At 40.2% G+C, this 18,843-nt stretch overlaps 3 protein-coding genes across 12 annotated transcripts; 2 read left to right on the forward strand and 1 right to left on the reverse strand.

Moving 5' to 3' along the window:
* The first annotated feature begins 2 nt into the window (after positions 1-2).
* Positions 3-4,788, forward strand: LOC106583336 (protein S100-B-like). The gene is made up of 4 exons (XM_014167417.3): positions 3-2,645; positions 3,658-3,801; positions 4,126-4,284; positions 4,590-4,788. The coding sequence occupies exons 1-3, from the start codon at positions 2,640-2,642 to the stop codon at positions 4,273-4,275; spliced, it is 300 nt and encodes a 99-aa protein (XP_014022892.1). The 5' UTR covers positions 3-2,639; the 3' UTR covers positions 4,276-4,284; positions 4,590-4,788.
* On the reverse strand, positions 4,349-11,333 carry LOC106583337 (uncharacterized). 7 transcript variants are annotated; one of them, XR_001323480.3, is made up of 8 exons: positions 10,830-11,330; positions 8,500-8,625; positions 7,489-7,653; positions 5,883-5,968; positions 5,572-5,667; positions 5,289-5,404; positions 5,002-5,125; positions 4,349-4,678 (listed from the first exon to the last, which is right to left on the reverse strand). XR_001323480.3 is itself a non-coding variant. In XM_082967581.1 (8 exons), the coding sequence occupies exons 2-6, from the start codon at positions 8,544-8,546 to the stop codon at positions 5,365-5,367; spliced, it is 429 nt and encodes a 142-aa protein (XP_082823707.1). In that variant the 5' UTR covers positions 8,547-8,625; positions 10,830-11,333; the 3' UTR covers positions 4,349-4,678; positions 5,002-5,125; positions 5,289-5,364. The 7 variants fall into 7 exon arrangements, 5 of the variants coding, with proteins under 5 accessions (XP_082823707.1, XP_082823705.1, XP_082823708.1 ...); XM_082967581.1 differs by having other exon boundaries at positions 5,883-5,963; positions 10,830-11,333; XM_082967579.1 differs by having other exon boundaries at positions 5,883-5,963; positions 8,500-9,224; positions 10,830-11,333.
* Positions 11,334-12,854: 1,521 nt separating this feature from the next.
* On the forward strand, positions 12,855-14,849 carry sys1 (SYS1 homolog). Of its 4 annotated transcripts, none has more exons than XM_014167353.3 (4): positions 12,855-12,927; positions 13,472-13,672; positions 13,764-13,831; positions 14,099-14,849. In XM_014167353.3, the coding sequence occupies exons 2-4, from the start codon at positions 13,511-13,513 to the stop codon at positions 14,337-14,339; spliced, it is 471 nt and encodes a 156-aa protein (XP_014022828.1). In that variant the 5' UTR covers positions 12,855-12,927; positions 13,472-13,510; the 3' UTR covers positions 14,340-14,849.
* The last annotated feature ends 3,994 nt before the right edge of the window (positions 14,850-18,843 follow it).

The following is an 18,843-nucleotide window of genomic DNA, read 5'->3' on the forward strand; positions in this document are numbered from 1 at the left end:
AGGGCGGAGTTTAGAATGTAGCGCTTACAGTAGCCGACCAGTGTAGAGTTGTATGCTGCTACAATGTAACCTAATTTAGTAAGCGTAAAAGTAAGCACTGCTACAATGTAACAATTTGAACTTCTGGATCCGCCTACGGCGTAGTAGGCCTGTTTATTTCCTACAACATATAATTATTCTACATCCCCCAATACATTTCTCTATACATAGAAAGGTAAAAGGACTGGACAAAAGCTATGCAACACAACATTTAGAAGTCTGGGAGAAGAATAATCACTGCATCAATTCTAAATGCTCAATTCTAGGTTAATGCTTAATCCAAGGTAAAGGTGACCTATGCAGCAACATTCATGTAAACTCGCGGGATCAGGCGGCTTTGCGAGGCTGAAGGTGACCAAAACAAATGTTATCATGCAGTTGAAGTCGGAAGTTTTGTATTTGGCCTTAGCCAAATACATTTAAACTAAGTTTTCACAATTTCGGACATATAATCCTAGTCAAAATTCCTTGTTTTAGGTAAATTAGGATTACCACTTTATTTTAAGAATGTGAAATGTCAGGATAATAGTAGAGGGATTTATTTTAGCTTTATTTTCTTTCATCATATTCCCAGTGGGTCAGAAGTTTACATACACTCAATTAGTAGTTGCTAGCATTGCCTTTAAATTGTTTAACTTGGGTCAAACGTTTCGGGTAGCCTTCTACAAGCTTCCCACAATAAGTTGGGTGAATTTTGGCCCATTCCTCCTGACAGAGCTGGTGTAAGGGAGTCAGATTTGTAGGCCTCCTTGCTCACACATGCTTTTTCAGTTCTGCCCACAAATTTTCTATAGGATTGAGGTCAGGGCTTTGTGATGGCCACTCCAATACCTTGACTTTGTTGTCCTTAAGCCATTTTGCCACAACTTTGGAAGTATGCTTGGGGTCATTGTTCATTTGGAAGACCCATTTGCGACCAAGCTTTAACTTCCTGACTGATGTCTTGAGATGTTGCTTCAATATATCCACATAATTTTCCTTTCCTCATGATGCCATCTATTTAGTGAAGTGCACCAGTCCCTCCTGCAGCAAAGCACCCCCACAACATGATGCTGCCACCCTCGTGCTTCACGGTTGGGATGATGTTCTTCGGCTTGCAAGCCTCCCCCTTTTTCCTCCAAACATAACGATGGTCATTATGGTCTATTTTTGTTTCATTAGAACAGAGGACATTTCTCCAAAGAGTACAATCTTTGTCCCCATGTGCAGTTGCAAACCGTAGTCTGGCTTTTTTATGGTAGCTTTGGAGCAGTGGCTTCTTCCTTGCTGAGCGGCCTTTCAGGTTATGTCGATATAGGACTCGTTTTACTGTGGCTATAGATACTTTTGTACCTGTTTCCTCCAGCATCTTCACAAGGTCCTTTGCTGTTGTTCTGGGATTGATTTGCACTTTTCGCAACAAAGTATGTTCATCTCTAGGAGATAGAACACGTCTCCTTCCTGAGCGGTATGACAGCTGTGTGGTCCCATGGAGTTTATACTTGTGTACTATTGTTTGTACATATGAACGTGGTACCTTCAGGCGTTTAGAAATTGCTCCCAAGGATGAACCAGACTTGAGGTCAACAATTTTTTTTCTGATGTCTTGGCTGATTTCTTTTGATTTTCCCATGATGAGAAGAGGCATTGAGTTTGAAGGTAGGCCTTGAAATACAGCCACAGGTACACCTCCAATTGACTCAAATGATGTCAATTAGCCTATCAGAAGCTTCTAAAGCCATGACATAATTTTCTGGTATTTTCCATGCTGTTTAAAGGCATAGTCAACTTAGTGTATGTAAACTTCTGACCCACTGGAATTGTGATACAGAGAATTATAAATCAAATAATCTGTCTGTAAACAATTGTTGGAAAAATTACTTGTGTCATTCACAAAGTAGATGTCCTAACCGACTTGGCAAAACTATAGTTTGTTAACAAGAAATTTGTGGAGTGGTTGAAAAACGAGTTTTAATGACTCCAATCTAAGTGTATGTAAACTTCCGACTTCAACTGTATATGCATTGTCATTTGATATGAACACAACCATAAAATAATCCTAATAAATTACAAAATTGAAGAGGAAATGGTTCTAGTGGCGCCCTAAATTGCCCCTCTATTACCACCAGAAGCGTCCATTATCATGCTGCATACATCAAGCATTACTGTAGTAGGCCTGCATGGAGACTGTTAAGTCCCAAATGGCACCCTATTCCCTTTATAGTGCACTACTTTTGACCAGGGCCCATACGACCAGAGCCCATAAAAAGTAGTGCACTATAAAGAGAATAGGGTGCTGTTTGTGACAGAGCCGCTGACTGCCAGGAGCTTTCATGTGGTTGATCAATACAGTTTAGCTATTCACAGCACTGAGGTAAGAGGCAGCAAAACACACAACCACTGGACAAGGGTTATGTCCCAAATGACACCCTGTTCCCTATGTAGTGCACTACCTTTGATCAGAGCCCTATACAGTGGGTCCTGGTCAAAAGAAGTGCTCTATAAAGGGTATAGGGTGTCTTTTGGGACACTGACAAGGAGTGTCTCAGTCTTAGAGCATCAGTTTGCAAGTTTGCCAAGTCTCACAATACAGCGAAAAAAGGGTGGGTTTCTGTCTTCAAATGCAGGTAATATAATAAAGCAAATAATTTAGCAGTAATGATTGCATTTGCATGGAATTGTTTGTTTAGATAATTGAGGAAAATCATTTTGGTGTTGTATTGTCCCACGCCTAGTGTCATTCTGTAGTTGTCCATGTCATTTTGATGTTGTATTGTCCCACGCCTAGTGTCATTCTGTAGTTGTCCATGTCATTTTGATGTTGTATTGTCCCACGCCTAGTGTCATTCTGTAGTTGTCCATGTCATTTTGATGTTGTATTGTCCCACGCCTAGTGTCATTCTGTAGTTGTCCATGTCATTTTGATGTTGTATTGTCCCACGCCTAGTGTCATTCTGTAGTTGTCCATGTCATTTTGATGTTGTATTGTCCCACGCCTAGTGTCATTCTGTAGTTGTCCATGTCATTTTGATGTTGTATTGTCCCACGCCTAGTGTCATTCTGTAGTTGTCCATGTCATTTTGATGTATTGTCCCACGCCTAGTGTCATTCTGTAGTTGTCCATGTCATTTTGATGTATTGTCCCACGCCTAGTGTCATTCTGTAGTTGTCCATGTCATTTTGATGTTGTATTGTCCCACGCCGAGTGTCATTCTGTAGTTGTCCATGTCCTTTCGTATTTCACTCTATGGTCAGATGATCTGAATGAGCTTTCATTTATGTCCATTTATAAGACGATAAGGCGAACACAATGTACATTTATTTGAACATTGAGTTTAGCTAAGGAGCAATATGAGACCAACATAAAATGAAATCATAGGCAAATGTTTTTATTTTATTTAACCAGGTAAGATGCTATACAATTCTAAATATGCCTTATAAAACCAGCTATATTCCTAATCTTATGAGTCTCTATGAAACAAGTTAAAAACAGTGGTCATTCAAATACTTTTGTATTTAATTACAATTTACTCGAATAATATAGAAATATAGTTTTGATAGGTGATGTGTGCTTGCTGTATCTGTGTTTTGTGCATAGTGTGTTCTATATGTAATTCTATGGTACTGTGTTCCTGAAAGAGAACTGAGCAGAGCATGTCAGAACTAGAGAGTTCCATGATCGCCATCATCCATGTGTTCCATAAATACTCTGGCCACAAGTGCAAGCTGAAGAAGGCAGAGCTCAAAGATCTTATCAATAATGAGATGAGTCACTTCATCATCGTGAGTCACTCTCCATTGTATCCCAAATGGCACCCTATTCCCTATATAGTGCACTACTTTTGACCAGAGCCCTACGGGCTCATCCAATTCGAAAAAGAGGAATCGTTTTTTAGCCTTGTGTATGAATAAAAAAAGTATACAATAATTACATTGAACAGCTGTAATGATTTAGATGACTATTCTATGATTATTAGATTAGTACACTTTACTAAAAGCCTGCAGGTCATTACTTAGAAACTTGTACGGGCCTATACAGGACATTTTTAACTAAAATAACCTGACACAGATTAATTTTTCCTGTTGACTCTTCTTGTTACATTTAAGAAAATACAAGAGAATCAGACTCTGACTGAGATGTTTGCAGACCTGGACCAGAACAGAGACCTGGAGATTGACTTCCAAGAGTTCATCGTGTTGATCGCCATGGTGACATCAGCATGCCACGACCTCTTCAGCCCAGATCACAACCATTAGTGGCACAATGTAAAGGCATGACTGTGTTTCAGCAAAACACACATACAGTGTAACCCTCTCACAAAGATGAAATGATGATGAAGCTACTTTGTTTACATGCCATTGAATTTATTATGGGATAATAGTTGTGTGTATATATAAACATTTTACAAATCAATGACAACAATACGTGTTGTGAAAACAGTGAAATTACAGTACATTCATGAGAACACAGTCCAGTTGATTTTGAGTTTTGGGTCTTGCATTGTGGAGAGGCATGAAATGTACCATTCTATCACAAAGTTATTACTATTCCTCTCCCTTCACCCTCTTAGATGGCGTTCCATAAATTCCAGGGTCCTCTTCCAGGCATCTTCTTGGGCGGCAGCGTGGGGTGCCAGGTGCCCTCCCCAGAGAGTGATCACTATAGGAGAAAAAATACATAACAGGACAGCATGGGAAATAACCTGGAAAAATGAATCACATTGTCGTCCTCTCATTGATATACGTTCATTAAAATGTCTATTACCCTTCTTTCTATTACCCTTTTTGGAAACTCTTAACAATCTAACTGGAGATACAGATGAAGATTAAAGGACTGAGAAATTTACTTCAAGACAAATTCAAAGTATGATTATCATTTAGTATACAATCAAGACTATTTACAAAAAGTACCACTGAAAACAAGGTCATAAGAGCATGACAAACTAAAGGTGAAAGTGTGTATGGGAGGAAAGGAGGACCCACGTTTCTTTGGTCGGGTGGTCCACATCGAGGCTCGGGCGTTGAGGGTGTAGGGCAGCTCAATCAGGTGACCAGCACCCAGGTATAACAGGTGGGATCTACCAGCATCTTTAAGCTTCTTCTCAATCTGAAAACCAAGGAGATATACAGTATGTTCATTCAAATGATCACCACATTTGACTCGTCAGGATATTGGAAAAGTTATTACTATCAGCAGCTATAACTATATACTACCATAGTATGCCATATGGTAGGTTTAATGGTAAGGACATACCTTGAAGTAGGCTTACCTCATCTGCGTTCTCAATAGCTGCACAGCTCCAGTCATCTTCACCCACAATGTACAATAGGGGGCAACACAGGTTTTCAACCCGTATGAACAGAGGATATCATTGTTGATGTAACCCTAGGAAACAAATTCTACATTAATTTCCACCAATACCACACTAGCTGCACAGGTATTACTATACTAGAAATAAAATGATAGGATATGATAACAGAGTAGTATTATAACGTTTTCTGTGCAGCTGGCTGGAGGGGGTTCTTGACCCCATCAACACTTAAGGGTCGTACCTTTGCTTTTTTTCCTCAGGTGGAATGTTGTAGGGTGTGGACACTTCTCTGAAGCTGATGTAGCCCTGTTCATCGTAACTCCAGTGCTTCTGATCCCTATAACATAACAATGGGTGGGATAAGAAAAGAGTTGCACCCCTCTTGACAATACCACAATATAATGAGAATGATCTAATTTAGTCCCTGTAAAGTCATCTTTCAGGCATTCCATCATTTTTAAACATCACAATACTTGAATAGGTTAACTATATTTCATTATTGCTATAATGTTAAGAACAGTTCTTCAAAAGCTTGTTTCCATGGTAACTAACCCGTCAAAGCTTTCGGTCTTGCCGTCGCTGTCCGATATTTTGTTGATACTTCCTATTGGACCATTGACTCCGATCACACAACTGAGCTGAGAAAGAAACTGAGTGAATGGGAATCCCAGGAATTTCTATACAGATGCAGTCCTACATGCAGATACAGTGAGCTCAGTGACACATTGTTTGTTGTTTTGGCTCGGTACTCCAACACTTTGAATTTAGTCATTTAGCAGACCCTCTTATTCAGAGCGATTTACAGGAGCAATTCGGGTAAAGTGCCTTACTCAAGGGCACAGACAGATTTTTTTACTTAGTCGGCTCGGGGATTCAAAACAGCCACCTTTCGCTTACTGTCCCAACACTCTTAACAATTATTTACATTAAAAGTGACATCAAAATGACACAATACATCATTTACTATTAATTTCTATTGGGCACAAAATAATCTCAAACACAACCAAAACAAACAAAATGCATCCAACAAGTTTGTAAAGTCACAAGCTTGATGTAATCATTGCGTACTAGGAATATGGGACCAAGTACTAAACTTTTGATACGCATAAGTGAATTTTTCCCAATATTTTTGGTCCCCTAAAATGGAGGGACTATGAACAAAATGTGCTAGAATTTCTAAAAGGTTTACCCAATATGGATGAAAATACCCTCAAATGAAAGCTGACAGTCTGCACTCTAACCTCAGTCATTGTATCTGTTTAAATCCAAAGTACTGGAATACAGAGCCAAAACAAACAACAACAAAAAACTTGTCACTGTCCCAATACTTTTGGAGCTCACTGTAACTCATCATACTCATGACATATGCCTTTCATATTTGTATATAGCCTTTGTTCTCAACTTTCTCTTTTACCCAAATTCTGGTCATTCCACCTTAGACTACATCGGACATAACTCCCGAACACATCACAAAAGGTATAAACATGATTTCATATTTGGAAGGCTAATAGTTGTTTGATGACAGATGACCGCTTCAGGGGGTTGTATGGCCAGACTTATATTGACACCAATCTGAGTGGCGATTCGCAGAGCCAGGTAGGCTCCGAACGAGAGGCCAATGACCCCCAGCCTGTCCCCACACACCTGGGGGTGGTCCTGGAGAAACTGGAATGCAGTCTTTCAACGCCCATTGAGAAAACAAGGAGGAAAGAGAGTTTTGCAGAGGTGCCAGAATGTTATGTCATACAGGGAAGCATCACCTAGCTACTTTGAAACCTAGCACTACCTAGGGCCGTTACGGTGACCATATTACCGCCACACCGGTAGTCACGAGTCCTGACCGCAGTCAAATTCCATGTGACCATTAAGTCACGGTAACTAGGCTTCTCCAACACCACACTCTGATGCCGCTGATGGTCATTAGTAGCCCAACAAACTTACTAACTGCAAGTCGCTAATCGCCGGCACTCAGGGCTCTATTGTTCCCTCTAATCACACTAACATCAATGCAAATCCAATCAAACTCTTCATGAGAGCCCTGGCATTCAGAGTTTGAGAGTAATAGGATCACCTGTTGCACAGTTAGAGGAATGAAATGTGATCCTATAAGCCCATGTTGTCCTACATTTCTATAGGCTATGCACTACCACCTTATTACCTGAAAGTAGGCATCTCCCACATTGATAGTGTTGAGTGGACCAGCTCCTGTTCCCCTCTGTGCCGCTGCTCCTTGTTGGAACCCTCACTGGGTAGAACTGGAATGTAACCCTCTAATAAGGACAACTGTACTGAGTACGGAGTCTCAACGTTTCTCTTCCGCAGCCTGTGGGAAAATACACGGATGAAATTGTCACTATCATGGGCTATGTATTCAAACCCCAAGATTGTATCGCGATAACTCCTGGCCCATAGACTACTTTCAAAATAAGGAAATAGGGTGATTCCTCAAAAAACAAGACCAAGGGTCCTTTGGAGGAAGGATTGTTGACATATATTTGACATTTGTATCTTAATGCGGCAAACAGTAACAAAGCGGCCTCTCCGCTGTTTTGGTGAGAGAAATGTAACCACCATCCATGATATCAGAATTATAGCTATAAACATGTTGAGGCTATATAGTGTTTGTTTACATTTACTTAGTTTACAAACATTGGAGTAAAACACGCTTATATTTTTGGTTCTGATGGGGTATGACAGCTGATCTAAGCTCATGCGGCATTTGTAAGGTATATTCTTCAAGAATCAATGGGTTCATATCATTAATTTAAGTTAAAAAAAATGTATATAGCAACTGCAGATTGCCTCTTCAATAAAGCATAATTGAGAAATAATTAATTGAAATCGGAATATTTGGGACATTTTGGCCTTACCCAGGCCTCCTTTAAGACGTAATCTGTAGGTGCTACAAAGCAAAAGTTGGTGTCATAAAGCTTTAACCCTTGCTCCGCTATGAGTAGTATTTTTCTTTCAATAATAACTGTCTTTAATACATTTATGAATATAGAAAAATATAAAAACATTAATATATATATATATATATATATATATATATATAAAAGATTGGATAGTCACATAGAACAAAATCATCTGTATTGACAAGGACAAAAGTTTGGTCAATGTAATGTGCTTCCAGAGGGATATGACGTATTTTAATCAATCCATTCCTTACCCATTGCACTTTGCAAACATGCTATCTTCCTGCGGATGTTGACCCATCAAAGCACAAACGTCTCTGAGAGATTACATAGCGCCGACACACATGTGTGCTCTTAGCATGCTGTTCTTTCAGTACTCCCTGTGTAGAGAATAACATTGTGCAACGGTCAAACATATATATGAGAAAATGAAATATTGTTAAGTGTTTTTGTTGTCTAATGCTGTGTTCATAACCAGTTAGGAAGCTGGTAGATACCACATATGATGGGAATAAATCCACTTGAACGCCCCTCCAACTGATAATTACAAGTGTGAAACTTGTCTATCATCCCTGAGCTCCGACTTCTCCCACATGCTGATCTTTGACATCACCTACTAAAAAATGACCTCGATAACAGGATTTTAGGCAGTTAAATGCAACAACAAAACATTATTTATAAAAAGCAATCTATTAATATGATTTTTGAACACTATAATTTGTTAACAAGCATGATAGCTGTACTTTTAGTTTATGGTTGAAACAGCTTGTTTTCCATTAGCCAATCTGCATTTCTCAATGAGTCCAAAGCAGGTGAATGCATCCAACTGGCATTTAGGACTTCACAACTGATAAGTACCACCTTCCCACCTGGTTATGAACACAGCATTACCCCGAGTATAGGCGTCCCCAGGAACATTCCCCAAATTTGGTGGCCTGTCCTCGGCTGGAGCTGTCGCTGGAAATGTCTCTGATTAGCCCTCAAACAGAAAAAAGCAACTGTAAAGTTAAATTGAGGTTGAAATGTCAATAATCAAATGCTGTATCTAATCATATTAGCATGTAAAAATGATGTATATCCCTGTACCAAACTCGTTTGCTCCCGCAGACCTTCTATGAGAACGTTGGATCAGTGATACAGTGTGACCACCACAACTAAAAGTACCCTGTTTGAAAAGCGAAAATTGATAGTTAAATAAAGTCAATGTATTTTTCTTTATTGCGAAGCTACACCACCCACTCTGAAAAATAAACCCTCTATTTTCATTTCCAAAATCGATCTGGTCACCTTACCGTAGTAGCCTAGTATTGAAGTAATGTGAGGTCAGTCTATTCTTCAGTCCATTACTGACAAGATTTCTCAAGTTCGAGATAGTTCCCCCCCCTGCCAGACACTGACCTTCAATCTCTATTTTGTGTAACGTGCCAACTTCCTATACCAATGTAGTCACTGTTTCAGGAGTTCACAACTACTACAGTACCCCGCGAGCACAGTGGATCTGGGCCGATTCCGGCTGAGAGTCTGGGCCGGCAGTATTACTTATGGCTATGATGCGGGGATTGAGTTCGGGACGATTCCGGTGAGTTTTCTGGCCCAAATGTATTACTTGGTGCTCGGGCCGATCCCTGTGAGAGTTATCTGGCCCAAATGTATTACTTGTGGCTCGGGCCGATTGGGGTTACTGTCTGGCAGATGATTGCACGGGCTGCTTTATATAATTAACATTTGTGATAAAAAAAAAAAAACATTATTTAAGAGTCCTGTTTAAGTAGTATTTTAGTATTTTGATACTTTGTGCAAGAGACTTGATAAGCATTAAAAACTTTGTGGATGGAGCCTCCCGAATGGCACAGCGGTCTAAGACACTGCATCGCAGTGCAAACTGCGTTGCTACAGATGCTGGTACGAGACACGTGCCGGCCGCGACCGGGAGACCCATGAGGCGACGCACTATTGGCCCATCCTTGTCAGATTTAGGGGAGGGTTTGGCCGGCCGGAATGTCCTAGTTCCATCGCGCTGTGGCGGGCCAGGCGCTGGCACCAGGCGACGCACAATTGGCCCAGCGTCGTCCGATTTAGGGGACACAAAACATGTTGATGGGTATAATTTGTATGTATAAAATGTATAATAGTAATTTTTAAAATGACTAAATCGGGTAATTTTGTATTAATTCATTTACATGTGCATCGGGACGCTTCTGTGGGGGATTCTGGTAAGATGCCGGCAAAGTCGGCTGAATTCCGGTAGACGGAAACGGCCCGTTGTACTTGGGCAGACTCAGACTCATTCATTTTGATTCCGGGCCGAGTCCGACACCGGGTCGATTCAGTCAGTTCCGGAGGGCCGCTTCTGGACCGATTCCTCATTGCTAGCTGGGTACAGTTATTTGCCTTATGAGAGGTTCAAACTGTCTGCGACTGTCTACCAATTCATTTCCAACAATATTGACCCTGTCTGTGTGGTGCGCGAGTTTGTCTATCACTCCCTGTGTAGCCAGTTGACGTGATAACTGTCTTGTGGGTTGACAGACATTTTTTACCCAAAACTTTCTCAATTAAAATGTTAACTGCAAAGTAGGCTTACCTGGCAGCAGTGGCGGTTCTAGACCATTTCAACTGGGGGGGCCAAGCTGGGGCCAGTTGTACTGTTAGAGGGGCCACTTACATTAGACGTTATTGTTGTCATATCGTTTTCTTCACTGCATTAGCAGGCAAAATACCATGTTCATAATGCAGATGCATGTGGTACGATACTGTTGTGTTCCGCCTAAAGCCGTCCCTCTAGAAAACGTGTGGGTTAAATTAGTGTTCCGAGTTGCCACTGTCTAAAAACGGATGTAAAAAAAGAACGATAGCAAAAATGTGTTATGTAAAAATGATTTCATTCTCCACATTTAGGGGGGCCACAAGGGGGTCCAAAATTGTTGTCACAGGGGCACTGCCCCCCCCCCCCCCCGAACCGCTAGTGCCTGGCAGAAGTATATATTGAGTAAGTATATCATCTGTATCTATTATTTGCTAACTTTGCCATGAAATGAGCAGCAGCAGTACAGAGACCGGCAGTCTGACTGAATCGACCCGGTGTCGGACTCGGCCCGGAATCAAAATGAATGACTGCCCAGAGTCTGCCCAAGTACATCGGGCCGTTTCCGTCTACCGGAATTCAGCCGACTTTGCCGGCATCTTACCAGATTTAAAGGGGAATTACACTAACAAATCCAAATGTGTTCGTTTTCTTCCAGACCTAAAAAATGGTCCTCCTGATGTGATTTAAGCATTGACAAGGACCCAGAACATCCAATTCCGTTGTTTATCTATGAACAAATGTCATATTGACAGTGAAAAACAAAGAAAATCTAAAACCAGGATTTTTTTTACTGAGAAAACATAGTTTGGGAAAATATCAAACTGAAGAATTTTGAATTTATGTTTTATTTTTATTGGCCCCCCTTTATTTTACCAGGTACATTGACAGAAAACATAGTGCTCTAGTTTATCTTGAACACTAAGGACCCAGAGAAGGGTTGCAGAGGAGAGGGTTGCACTACCAAACACCCCAATTTGTAAGTCGCTCTGGATAAGAGCGTCTGCTAAATGACGTAAATGTAATGTAAATGAGAGAAGAGAAGAATGTGCCTATTTGAAAGGTAGAAAAAAATGAGTAGTTCGCTCGCTATGTACATTTAAAAAAAAAGTAGCTCTCATGCTAGAAAAGGTTGTAGACCCCTGGAATAGCCTATAATGCAGTGATGAATAGGATAGGTAACAGCGGTCATTCTTACCACCTTCTAATTTTGCAATGGGATTACGCTGAGACTCTGATTTGTCACTTTAAAATGTATGCCAAACAAAAAACATTGATTTAAAAGTTTAACAAACCATACAACTCTATGCACAGTGACTACTTTGAACAATTTACACAGTAAATAAACAAAAACATTTACTGGAAAAACTGCAGATGCAAAGTTTGATAAACATTTTATCTGCAGTTATTCCTGGAAATGTGTTTTTGTACAATTTTCAGTGGAAATTGTTAAAAAGTGGTCCTTATGCACAGAGTTGTATGGTTTGTTAAACTTTGACATCAATGGTTTTTGTATGGTATACATTTTAAAATGAAACATCTGAGTCTCCGGTAAATTCTTTACCATGGGATTGCCCACTGCCTGAGAGAGAAGTGAGCAAAGCATTTAGGAACTGGTAATTGTTTAAGAACGTTTATATGGCATTGTATTTGATACCTACCTCCTATTTTTCATATGCACGGCTGTTGGCAAAGTGTTGACTGCTTGCAACTTTTTCTTGGGCGTCCACCTGGCCAGGCAAACTTGCAAGGCCCATTCAGTGAAGAAGTGGGAGATAATGTGGAAAGAAACGTGAGCTCAAGGAATTTCTGTCAAAACAAAAGTATCAGAAGAATGAAATACAATACTGCAACTTGTAAAGTCCTTAAAACAAAATCGTAACACCAGACGTATTAATTTCGGCACCCAAAATCAGTGAAATAAGATTTTTATTAAAGATGTTGATTCATTTTTCAAAAAGCCGGATTTCCCTTCCCATTCCAGATACAACATACTTTTATTTTGAAATGTATGTATTACAGGTTAATCACTTCCGGGTCAAATTTAGTGGCGTTGTTTTCACGTTTCTGCTGTTCGTCATCAGCTCCACGTTATCTGGTAGATTTATCATATTTAATGTGTTGTACTTTTGGATATCTCACTACCAAACACCCCGACTCGATATTGAATATCAGCAAAAGTAGGCTACAGTTTGTAAACTCAATAACAATCACTGCTGCTAAGTTAATAGCTAGCTAACGTTACCCACTAGTTAGCTATGTCACCAAGCAGTTGTTGACATAGCTCGCTAGCTACCGAGCTAATCCAATTAGCCAATCAGCTAATGTCGGCCAGCTATCAAAGATTTCAGGTAGCTAGATTTTTTCAATAGAGGACATGTAAAACACGAGTTTGATTCTAACGTTAGCAAATTTTCTAAATTAGCTATGTCACATAGCTAGATAACTACTGTAACAAGTAGGCCTAGCAACGTTGTTAGATATCTAGCCAGCTAACTATCTTGAATAATGCTTGTAACAGAACAGTTTATAGCTAACGTTAGGTTGTTAGGTTATCATGTACTGACTCAACTATAATGGACCTTTGAAATGTCTACAATTTCATTTCGGGTTTTGATTCACTGACACTCCCTACTTTTCAGCTGTTCGGCGGTCCCTGTGTTCCCTCCTAAAGCGTTGGAATGGGCAGTCATTTCCGCAGCTACATCTGGGACCCGGTCCTCATTTTGTCCCAGATTGTGTTGATGCAATGCATCTACTACAGCTTCCTGGGTCTGTGGCTGGCTGTTGTGGACAGTCTTGTACAAACCAACAGATCACTGGACCAGATCTTCAGTTATGAGGTGAGTTTTGTGAAATGTTTCCTACATTTTCCTAATTTTTGTCTGTTGAGTTGACCGTGGACAGATTCACAATATGGCTCAATGCTTGCAGGTTCTTGGATTTGCAACAATGCAGGGCAGACTCTCAATGATTGCGTTCATCTTGAACTCGCTTACCTGGTAAGTTAATGGGCCGACTTCGAGTGCTGCATGTTCCCTCAACACTTTGGTATGAAGAAGTCTCTAGTCATATACCATTGATGAAAGGCTGGTTTGTTATGAGGTCAATAATCCATGATGCTTTATAGTAGATGACAATCTTAACGTTTGGTGAACTTAGCCTAACTACTAACTATCATAACATTTACACACACACTTCAGTTGAATGACCAACCTGTTTTGTGGCATGTTGTCCTTCATCGTGCATCTGTCTCGCTGTTTCGTCAGTGCCCTGGGCCTGTTGTTCTTTATCCGCCGAGGGAAGCAGTGTCTGGACTTCACTATCACCGTGCACTTCTTCCACATGATAGGCTGTTGGATCTACAACGCCCACCTCCCGGCGGCCCTGTCCTGGTGGCTGGTCAACGTGGCCTGCATGGCTCTGATGGCCGTGATTGGAGAGTACCTATGCATGCGGACTGAGCTCAGGGCCATCCCAGTCAACAGTGGACCTAAGTCTAACCTTTGACCGCTGACCTCCACCTGATCTCACCCCACTCTGTGACTCTGGCTCACTCCCTGTGAACTGTTCACTGACAGTATTCTGCCCAGTATGATGTAGGGTATGACATTTGTGCCCAAAGACTTGGTGGGACTGGGATGCGAGCTGCAATAACGCAATAGTTGGATCTAGAGACAGAGATGCTCCAAGTTGGAACATTGCACACCTCTCAATAGATTCAAGGACTTGGAAATTAACTGAAATGGGGCTGGTTGCTGTATTTATTTGTAAACATGTACTACCTGTCTAACAGTGAATGCTAACTTTTTCCTCGACCCACTAAGATATCACTTGCTTTGAGACAGTTCGAAGCAGAGTTTAGTTTGTCTTACAAAGATCTTAATGGTTTCATGATTTGATTAAATAATGATGATATCACATGATTGTGGCAAAATGGTTGTCATGCACATGCTTTCGGTTATGTCCTTTCCAGTTGAGAAAAATAAAAACGATAACTAGTCATACATGTAAACAACAGATCACCACATATGGAATTGTATTTTATTCCTCATTATAGTTTGTGAGCTTGAGGGGTGAAAGGAATCAGCAATGCACATCCATACGTCAATATTATGAAGTTAACATGACAACGCTATAGGAGCAGCAAGATAATCATTGCTTAGCACGATCATAGTGTTGTGTGTGTACATGATGTGATGCTGTGGAGAGCAGATGGCCCCTCTGGGGATGGTCTGTCAGCCACCAGCTGTGTTTTGACAAGATGCTGTCACTGACTGTGTGCCTGACTGTGTGCTTGATGGTGCAGTGACTGCCATCTATGGTCAAATTATACGTAAACCTATTTTAGTAAGCATGCTTAGTGCTCTTGGTTCTCTGATTTTCAATGCACTTTCTCTTTCCTTCTGCCTATTATTTGTAAAAATGATTTTCAGACTATGTCTGCACCTTACACATTTTTATATCATTCTGAACTTTGTGTGAGATCAGAGGTGTTACTTGAATTGCGGTGGAAATCTGGACTATGCAGTGAGATCTTCCTACACCTCACCTGTTAATGTTTTTTCCTCTGGCATTGCTGCTGTGGTTTTTATATAACCAAGGTATTGAACTCTTGATAATAAGTTGGACCTTTTGGTGTCTTAAGACCAAATCCTTTTTTGTTGGTTTATAGTCACCACAAAGAGTGCTTCTCTTCACATCACATATTTCACTCATATGTGACCTTAAAATATACTCTGAGATTATCTGGGATGTTTTTTCTCTGATTTTAAACCACAGGTCCTGTTTTTTCAGGGCTTGCGGTTTAATGAAATCGTAATTGCCTGCAGTATTGTAGATGCATTTGTTGAAAATTAGCTCTTGGTGTGGGAATAATCTATTATACTAGACTAGATGATAAGCACTCAGGAAAGTCATGGTTCAGCTAATTTTCTTGGACTTTGTAAGGTTTCTCTGTAAGGAAGTGCAATGCTGTAGTTTCCACTTATTGCATCACTGGATCCATGTTAAGATTATTTGTCTTCCATCAATAAGATAGATCTGAATATTTAGTCATTCATTACTTGTCATCAGATTTCTATCCACCAGAGCGTTACTAGACAGTGCAGGAAGAAGTTACTTACTGCAACATGCAATACAGACCTACTTTCTTATTAAGTGCATTATCATTGGCACAGACGACGTGATCGTGTGCATTGTAATGTGGGATATTGTGGGTGATAAACTGGACTGTAGAAATGTCAGCGACGGAGGAGGCAACATAATGAGAGGCTTACACCACCACCACACATGGATGTTAGCCTCCCATGGGGGAGTCCTGGGGGCCCTGAGCCCTGCTGCACCCTCTGCCTCTCCCCCCACTCCCTCTCTGCATTCTCTGTGGCCAGGTTGGGGAGAACAGATGGTAGCCCACTAACAAGCGTCTGACTGCCAGCTGGGCTGTTCCATACTGGATCCAGTCCTGATTATTAGCACCTTGCCACGAGGATGACTAAAAAAGAAAGCATGGTTCAGTGGAGGGACATCATATCAACAATAAGTGTCTCGTGCCTAGAATCTATCCTCTATAACTGTGATAGAGCATATACTGAGTAGGAGCAAGTATGATCTTGATCTAGCAGATCCCTCTGTGGTCATGCAGGTATAAACAGCATAATATGTCATATTTCCAAACTTTTGATACTTTATTATTTGAAACACATTACTTTGCAATACAATACTTAATGTACTCTGTAGTTTGTATCTCTGAAAAACCACATACATATTTAATTCTTAGTGTTTCCTGATGTAGGCCTATTTTTCTATGCAGTAATTCTTTCAATAATCAATCATACATAATGATATGCTTACTGTTTATGATATTTGGGATATTTTTCATGCTTTCATTAGCTGCCGATTTCACAGAAAAGAAAAGTAGTTGGTCCCTCAAGTGTTTCACATACATATTGCTCATGCTTTGTGAATAGCAGAACTCTGTTTTTTTTTAAATGAAGTGGACTCTTGCCACCAGGCACACAGATTGGGTGACAGAATGCTACCACAATCAGGAGCACAGACTAGGTGTGGAGGACAACCAGTACAAACATGCTGATAGAGAATAGGATGTCTCTTGGGAATGTATTTTCAACTGATTATCTAACCTAATATCTAGACACAACCATGCAGAGAGAGATCCATTCATACTATAGGTACTGTTGGGAGGGTACAAAAGAAAACAAGAAGAATGTCCTATGTTGGCTGAAGCAGTGTGAATATTTTGACATGCTCTCTCTGGGTCAAATCCTAATTTGCGATACATGGATGTGGATGTAGCTTTAGTTTAGGCGTAAATCATGCATTCTTATCAATGAGAGATTTTCACAAAAATCTCAGTACTAAGGCCCCGATTCCGACCCAAGTTGAGCGTGCGTAAATGGAAGGTAATTCCCTTTTTATGCGCTTTTCTCTGCATATTATGACCTTGAATTTAAGCTTGAGAATAGCATGATATTCACCTGCTATTCGTTTGAGGTGGAGCCTGAATAAATAAAGGTGTGGTGGATAAGTCGTATTTTCACCTTGATTTAATTCCCCTCATAATTCCGCCATCTTAACGTGCGAGGAAACCATGAATAAGGTCAAGCTAGCCTGACAGTTCCAAGTGGAAAAAGCATCTGCTTTCTTTTTTTCTAATTTAAATAACAGCATTCTCCATGCACTGTAATTTATATATTGATAAGAGCTATTAATAAGAGCTAGGTAAATGAGTATTACGTTTGGAGAAGGGGATTGTAAATAAACATGGCAGTTGTTTTATATATTATTTTCTTATAATCCCTGGAGACAAATGTGACACCAGCCATATAGAAGCAAACTGAAAATCATATCAACATGACATGTATTGCCGCCCCTTTAACATAGTGAAATAGAAAACAAAAATTGCTGTGTCATTATTCAGAAATGTAATTGTGTGCCCTCATAATTTGCGTTGATGAAATTTGGAGACCATAGTTTATAGGCTTCTCTAGGGCTGAACCTGCCAAGTTGATGTATGCTCTTTAGAATGTTTTGATTATATGCCCAGGCTTTTCTCCGTTTTATTTTACAATTTGTATCACGTTAAATATTAGCCACTATCGCGAGCCACTGTCAGTAATACCCACATACATTTATTTTTGCATAATTTCATTCCCTTCCGTTTACCTTTCTTTCCTCTGTCATGTCCTTGTAAATTGTTCCTGAGGGTTGCTAGCATTAGTGGATCATATTCGGCTAACATTGTGCAGTAAGTTGGAACATGTAGCCTATATGAATCATTATGGAACTAAGACCACATGACTGGACTGTTGTCATACAGTTCCATGATTAGTGGGAATTAGAGTAGATTTATAGGATTATTGTTCAACCTCTATTGTACTCTTTTTTCCACCTTCCAATATTTTATGGGTTGAACTTGAATATGACAGCTTTCAGTTTGACTCAAACCACAGATTTTTTATTTGTCAGTATATTTTGTGCGTAAAGGTTCTCCAAACTGTAATTCTTTTTAATTCATATATACTTTCCTACCCCAAAAATGTGCCTAAATATTTTACAAGATCAGAGTATTTTTAAATCTACCAGTTGGTGCTGAAACAGAGACGAATATGCATAGATGGCTTTCTTTCATTAATCCCTATATTCTGACCCCGTTCTCTCTATGTATTCTATTAAGTCTGTCGACTATATTCTAACTATATTTGTCTTTGGACACTGTGTTAACAAACCTCCAAACAAGCTTCAATGCCATTAAACACTCTACTCAGCAAATTGGATGCAGTCTATCACAGTGCCATCCGTTTCGTCACCAAAGACCCATATACTACCCACCACTGCGACCTGTATGCTCTTGTTGGCTGGTTCTCTACATACTCGTCGCCAAACCCACTGGCTCCAGGTCATCTATAAGTCTTTGCTAGGTAAAGCTCCACCTTATCTCAGCTCACTGGTCACCATAGCAATACCCACCCGTAGCACGCGCTCCAGCAGGTAT

This window comes from Salmo salar, chromosome 22 (assembly GCF_965601325.2).
Source record: "Salmo salar chromosome 22, fSalSal1, whole genome shotgun sequence".
Taxonomy (NCBI): domain Eukaryota; kingdom Metazoa; phylum Chordata; class Actinopteri; order Salmoniformes; family Salmonidae; genus Salmo; species Salmo salar.

What these genes read in the sequence shown, in the direction of transcription:
- LOC106583336 (XM_014167417.3), top strand. An exon ending in AGATGAGTCACTTCATCATC is followed by an intron (nt 3,802 to 4,125) that starts GTGAGTCACTCT and finishes GTTACATTTAAG; the next exon opens with AAAATACAAGAGAATCAGAC.
- LOC106583337 (XM_082967581.1), bottom strand. Translation starts at nt 8,546, where the DNA reads ATGGGTCAACATCCGCAGGAAGATAGCATGTTTGCAAAGTGCAATGG. An exon ending in ATGTTTGCAAAGTGCAATGG is followed by an intron (nt 7,654 to 8,499) that starts GTAAGGAATGGA and finishes ATTTTCCCACAG; the next exon opens with GCTGCGGAAGAGAAACGTTG. An exon ending in TGGGAGATGCCTACTTTCAG is followed by an intron (nt 5,964 to 7,488) that starts GTAATAAGGTGG and finishes TTCTCAGCTCAG; the next exon opens with TTGTGTGATCGGAGTCAATG.
- sys1 (XM_014167353.3), top strand. Translation starts at nt 13,511, where the DNA reads ATGGGCAGTCATTTCCGCAGCTACATCTGGGACCCGGTCCTCATTTTG. An exon ending in ACCAGATCTTCAGTTATGAG is followed by an intron (nt 13,673 to 13,763) that starts GTGAGTTTTGTG and finishes CAATGCTTGCAG; the next exon opens with GTTCTTGGATTTGCAACAAT. An exon ending in ATCTTGAACTCGCTTACCTG is followed by an intron (nt 13,832 to 14,098) that starts GTAAGTTAATGG and finishes CTGTTTCGTCAG; the next exon opens with TGCCCTGGGCCTGTTGTTCT.